At 41.0% G+C, this 6,661-nt stretch overlaps 1 protein-coding gene across 1 annotated transcript in view; it reads right to left on the reverse strand.

Moving 5' to 3' along the window:
• The window catches only part of derl1 (derlin 1), a 13,640-nt gene extending 7,325 nt beyond the window's left edge, over positions 1 to 6,315 (reverse strand). Inside the window, exons 1-5 of the mRNA XM_061673894.1 lie at positions 5,990 to 6,315; positions 5,053 to 5,164; positions 4,903 to 4,967; positions 4,244 to 4,270; positions 762 to 857 (exon numbers count right to left, since the gene is read on the reverse strand). Of these exons, the coding sequence (XP_061529878.1) occupies positions 762 to 857; positions 4,244 to 4,270; positions 4,903 to 4,967; positions 5,053 to 5,164; positions 5,990 to 6,142 (453 nt within the window). The 5' untranslated portion in view covers positions 6,143 to 6,315. The remainder of the gene's footprint in view (positions 1 to 761; positions 858 to 4,243; positions 4,271 to 4,902; positions 4,968 to 5,052; positions 5,165 to 5,989) is intronic.
• Between the last annotated feature and the right edge of the window lie 346 nt (positions 6,316 to 6,661).

Below are 6,661 nucleotides of genomic sequence, written 5' to 3' on the forward strand. Positions count from 1 at the left end.
GACTTACAGAAAACGTTTGACCTCTGTCATTGCCAAAAAACGATACATAACAACAAAGTATTGAGATGAAATTTTATTATTGACCAAATACTTATTTTACACCATAATTTGCTCAAAAATTATTTAAAAATCAGACGTGATTTTCTGGCGCCACGGTGGCCGACTGGTTAGAGCGTCAGCCTCACAGTTCTAAGGACCCGGGTTCAATCCCCGGTCCCGCCTGTGTGTAGTTTGCATGTTCTCCCCGTGCCTGCGTGGGTTTTCTCCGGGCACTCCGGTTTCCTACCACATCCCAAAAAAATGCATTAATTGGAGACTCTAAATTGCCCGTAGGTGCGAATGTGAGTGCGAATGGTTGGTGGTTTGTATGTGCCCTGCAATTGGCTGGCAACCAGTTCAGGGTGTACCCCGCCTCCTGCCCGATGACAGCTGGGATAGGCTCCAGCACGCCCGCGAAGACCCTGCGATTGGCTGGCAACCAGCTCAGGGTGTACCCCGCCTCCTGCCCGATGATAGCTGGGATAGGTTCCAGCACTCCCGCGACCCGAGTGAGGAGAAGCGGCTCAAAAAATGGATGGATGGACGTGATTTTCTAGATTTTTCTTTTTCTCATTTTGTCTCTCATAGGTGAGGTATACCTACGATGAAAATTACAGGCCTCTCTCATCTTTTTAAGTGGGAGAACTTGCACAATTGGTGGCTGACTAAATACTGTTTTGCCCCACTGTAAGTATATCATTGAGATAGGTACATGATATTACCTTGAATCTTGTTCCAAACCAGAAAGAAACTATCATGTCTTTATTGAACTGAGCCCAGATGTACAGTACAGACATGATCAACGGGATCATCAGCAGCTATAAACAAAAACAACATACTGTAAACATCCAGTCAAGCATCATTAACATTCTTTTCTGCTAACACTTGAGGTCTCGTCATGACAATCCTCGTGACTTCCTGGAGTTTCGACTAGTTGCCTGGCAACTGGATAGCGAGCTGTCGTGTCACACTTTGAATGCAGACCTAAACACAATACAATGGATATTTAAAAAAAAATTTTTTTTAAAGTCTACACACGCCTGTTCAAATGGCAGGTTTTGGTAATGTAAAAAAGGAGACCAAGAAATTATTTCAAAACTTTATACATAACCTGACATAACCTGTACAAACTGATTGCATAAATATGGACATCCTCAAACTAATACTCAGTTGCAGCTTTCCAGCTTTTATTTCATGGTATTTACATCTAGATATGTTAAACAACTCTGGACAGAGCACCTTTTGTTTGAAGCCACTCCCTTTTCAAGTGAGCAAAGGTATTGTAACATGTGAGTGATGGGTTGTTTCTAGTTGCTCAGGTGTTGCCTTTTAGATTGATTGCTTAAAGATTAGATAGTGCTTGAGACGAGGGGAAATCCATCAGACCTATTGCACAAACATTGGGCATAGCCAATACAACAATTTGGAATGTCCTGAAAAAGAAAAACTACTGGTGTACTGAGCAACAGACATCGAACAGGTCGACCAAGGGTATCAACAGCAGTCGATGACAGAAACATTGTGAGAGCTGTGAAGAAACGCCCAAAGACATGAGTCAGTGAAATCACTGCAAACCTCCACAGAGCAGGTTTGAAGGTATCACAATCCACTGTTCGAAGAAGACTTCGAGAGAAGAAATATGCATACAGGCCATACCACAAGATGCAAACTACTCATCAGAAAAAGGAATCGGAAGGATTTTGCAAAGTAGTACAGAGATGAGCCACAAAGGTTTTGGAAGAAAGTTTTATGGACTGATGAAACCAAGATGAACCTCTACCAAAGTAATGGAAAGGCCAAACTATTGAGAAAGAAAGGATCTGCTTATGATCCGAAACACACAAGCTCATCTGTGAAGCATGGTGGAGGTAATGTCATGGCTTGGGCTTGCATGACTGCTTCTGGAACGGGTTCACTCGTCTTTATTGATGATGTAACTCATGATGGTAGCAGCAGAATGAATTTTGAAGTCTACAAAACCATTTTGTCTGGCAATTTACAGAAAAATGCATCCAAACTAATCGGGATAAGCTTCATAATGCAACAAGACAATGACCCAAAACACACTGCCAACACTACAAAGGACTTAATCGGGGGGGGAGTGGAAGGTCTTAGACTGCCCAAGTCAATCACTGGACATTAACCCAATAGAGCATGCATTTTACCTCCTGAAGAGGAGACTGAAGAATGAAACAAACAATAACTGAAAGCGGCTGCAGTAAAGGCCTGGAAAAGCATTTCAAATGAAGACTGTAACAGTCCGGTGGAGGCAATGGGTCACAGGCTTGATGCAGTTATTGGGTTGTGCTGTAAAATGTTACTAAACAACGTCAGGAAAAGCCTACTAGAACATCTGAAATTAAAATTACTATGAGTTAGATTGTGATTGGTTAATTTTGAGCATGACCGCAACCCCACTTATGAGGGTGTGCATCACAGTTAATTTCTACTTCCCCCCTCTAATATATATATATTTTTTTATTTTATTTTATATTGAGTTGTACAGGTTATGGGTCACAATATTGGCAGAAAAAGTTTTGAAATATTTATTTTGGTCTCAATTTTTAGACCACCAAAATCTGACATTTGAACAGGGCTGTGTACACTTTTCATAGCTACTGACTCCTGAATGAGAGAAAGTAGATATCTCAATGTATACATACAACATTTCAAGGTTAGCCATGACAGACAGTTATTGTCATACTTAGTGTTTTTCATTTGATTGTTTATATACAGTAGAATTTACCGGACCCCGATTTAACAGACAGTGGAATTAACGGATCGTCTGGACAGTACATGTGTCCAAAAATAGGTTTCAGTTGTCACTTAAACGGGTGTTGACAAGGTCTGTTAATTCCAGAACTGGATACAGTTGTTTCCTGGCGTTGTGGCACAACATAGGCAGAGACTGCAACACGAGTATTTCCGGGTCACAAATATACAACCAACAGACGTGGCAGCCATGTTGAATGTGGTGACATTCCCTTCAAAGGCAATGCAATGACATGTGGCAGCCATGTTAAATGTGGCATATTTCCAGGCCATGCATTTATGTTGCGGCCATGAAGGCAGGAGTCTAACTATTGTCGCATCGAGCTCTGCACAGAGAGAGAGCACATAGCTGCAGTAGTTAACTTAAAGAGTAATACATCTCTGGAGTCTGGAACATGCTATTTTTGGTAGAGTAACAGTTTTTTTTGTCAAACTGTACGTCTGTGGCATCTAATTAACGGATTTGGAACTAGGAAGGGCACGGTTGGACTGGTTGGAACGTCTGCCTCACAGTTCTGAGGACCAGGGTTCAATCCCTGGCCACGCCTGTGTGGAGTTTGCATGTTCTAACGTGCCTGCGTGGGTTTTCTCCGGGCACTCCGGTTTCCTCCTACATCCCAAAAACATGCGTGGTAGGTTAATTGACAACCCTAAATTGCCTGTAAGTGTGACTGTGAGTGCAAATGGTTGTTTGTTTGTATGTGCCCTGCGTTTGGCTGGCAACCAGTTCAGGGTTTACCCCGCCTCCTGCCCAATAATAGCTGGGATAGGCTCCAGCACGCCCGCGACCCTCGTGAGCAGAAGCGGCTCAGAAAATGGATGGATGGATGGAAATAGGAAGCACACTAATTGCTCTCGGCTCATGAAAGCGACCCAACTCGTCTTGCCACTTGTCACTACGACAATAAGCACAAAAGCGTGGTAGGCTTGGATACAATTTAAAACTTCAAACATTTTCAAGCTTTTTTATATTTACACTAACTTCATACTGTACTGGGCGTTTTACGCCACAAAAAAGTACGAAACGAAAATTTTGTACTGTACAGTAATAGACATGTATAGCCACAAAAAAGTGCTTCAATGTAACGGACAATCTGCTGTAACTGACGACCCACCCCTATTAGTCTGTTCTATCGAGGTTCCACTGTACAGTGTATTGCCTGGATGTGTTTTTCATACAAATATTTGCTCCACTTATCACATTTCAGTTAGGAGCAGCGCGCAATGAACCAGATTGCGTAGTTGCGTAAGAATACATCCTTCTTCTGTCGCATGATTTTCATTGGACTGTTTTATATTTATGCCGTCTCGATGTCCATTTTATACAAATATTTCCTATAATTATGACATTACAATAGCATTAGTGTGGGACGCCACCTTCCGACACGTACGTACACATTCAGGTTCAATAATCAGGTTTTTAAACACTAACCTGCATGTCCATGAGCAGCCCAGTTATCTACAACCACAGAGTCAAGGACCACAACCAGGCTCACTTCGATCACAGCTGGAGACTTGTGGAAGGAATGGCGGTTGTCACCCCCTATCCCATCACATGGACTTTCTTCTACTTCACCTTTGGCAAAGCAGCTGAGTACATGTTGTCTCTTGTAAACAGACAACACTAATAATATCTTTTTAAGTATAACCCCAATTCCAATGAAGTCGGGACGTGTTATACAATGATTTGCAAATCATGTTCAACCTATATTTCATTGAATACACTACAAAGACAAGATATTTAATGTTCAAACTGATAAACGTTATTGTTTTTAGCAAATAATCATTAATTTAGAATTTTATGGCTGCAACACGTTCCAAAAAAGCTGGGACAGGGTCATGTTTACCACTGTGTTACATCACCTTTTCTTTTAACAACATTCAATAAACATTTGGGAACTGAGGACACTAATTGTTGAAGCTTTGTAGGTGGAATTCTTTCCCATTCTTGCTTGATGTACAGCTTCAGCTGTCCCAACGTCATTGGAATTGGGGTTGACACTAAAATGACTGTGTTGAAGTTTGTTTGATTTGGCTGGATGTAAATTTCGTGAACTAAAAAAAAATTTAAAAGAGTGAAGGAAAGGATACAACAATGCAGATCCAGTTGAAGAGGAGCATGAAGACATAGTCAGCCGGTCGGCCATCAAACGCTCCTTAAAAACCAAAAAGAAACAAAATGCGTGACATGACACACACACACAAAAACTATCAGTGTGTGTGTAGGTTAGGAATTCTCACCTGTCTCTAACCGGGTGGAGTAGTTGTAGAGGAAATATAGGTTGACAAGGAACAGGAAGCCAGTATTTGGGTACACTGGGAAATACAGGGTGGCCGTCACTGGTCTCCACAGCTAAAAAATAAAGCAGTTGAATCTAATACAAATGTGCGCCGACTACAAACAAACTGCTTTGACAGGACACATAATCTCAAAGAAACTATTCCCCGTACCATCGTGTTTTCTGGCTAAGCGCCGCCGCAAAAACTCAATGTTATGGTGCAGATAAAGGAAGAATAAACACTTTTAAACTTGCTCAACGCCACAATTAGTCACAAAGGATCCATAATTGCAACAAAACACTCCTTAATAAGACAATTTAATGCCAGTGAAAAGAAACAACACAATTAGGTTAAAACTTTAAAAAAATATTTACTCCATGAAATGTATCTTCGTTCATCTATCTATCTGCCAGCAACTTTAGAATGTCCATCCGCTTTTAGTGGCACTTTTTTAGAGGTGCGACTGAGATTGTTTAGAATGCAAAATATGTATCCAGGCCTTATCAACCAATTAATTATCTGTCATTGGAATAAGTCAGTCACAATTTAGTATAAAGCAGTATGTGCACAAAAGGCTATTTTTTTAGGTTAAACCAAATACCGGTTCAGTTGTTTAGTAGTAATGTAATGTACACATATTGCATCTGGAGAAAATTGTTGAAATATTACAAATTATGTGTTGATGTTATCTTTATATGCTTCCCTCCCTCTCTCTCTCTCTCTCTCTCTCTCTCTCAGTGTACCCGGAAGTCTTTAATTATCCTTTACGTCGCAAGCGATGATTGGCTGCCTTTCGGCTCGGCCTGCTGAGGGACCCAAGCTAGCCACCTGCTAACTGGCCAACATGATCGTAAACACAAACATGACAACATTAGCTTGGCTAGAAAGAAACACTTACGTGAAATCTTCTTAAGAACAAATCTGGCCTCAGTGCGAGGTTCCTGGGATCAATCAGTCCTAGTTTCCCTATAAGGGGAACAGCAATCGAGGCAGCAAACCAGCCCCTGGTGATGAGGGGAATGCTTTTGAACCAGTCCCCTATGTCTGACATCTTTCCATATAATTATTTCAGAGTATTAAACGTAAAGTTCAAAGTCGGATTAGAAATTAAGACAAATTCCCGATTTGGTCAAATCTCGTTAATCTTTGAGGAGTAACACTTCATGACGTGGCTAATCACAAGCGGCTAGCTACCTTGTCTGAAACTAACGACTGTGGCGACCGCATCCTCATCCGGTCAAGATTTTCAAAACAATTTACGAGACGTCCAGCAAATTAATGTAAAATAAACCCAAATGATTTAATAATCTGCGCAGAATAATATATACATGGCATGTAATGTTCATATCAGACCGAATACACAAAACGTCTGTCAAAATGAGAAAGAATAAGAGTGGATTGTATACATGTCTGACAGGTTGCACCAAACCATAGTGCATTGTTTGGTGTTTGGATCTGTTCAAATACTTTTTGGCTGGCTTTTATTATTGCGAAAAATGACTTGTTATGGGATATAAAATGAAGCACATGCACTGACCGTTTTCCGTTTATTTTGAAAGCAGGCTTATTT

Source organism: Phycodurus eques, chromosome 4, assembly GCF_024500275.1.
Source record: "Phycodurus eques isolate BA_2022a chromosome 4, UOR_Pequ_1.1, whole genome shotgun sequence".
NCBI lineage: Eukaryota > Metazoa > Chordata > Actinopteri > Syngnathiformes > Syngnathidae > Phycodurus > Phycodurus eques.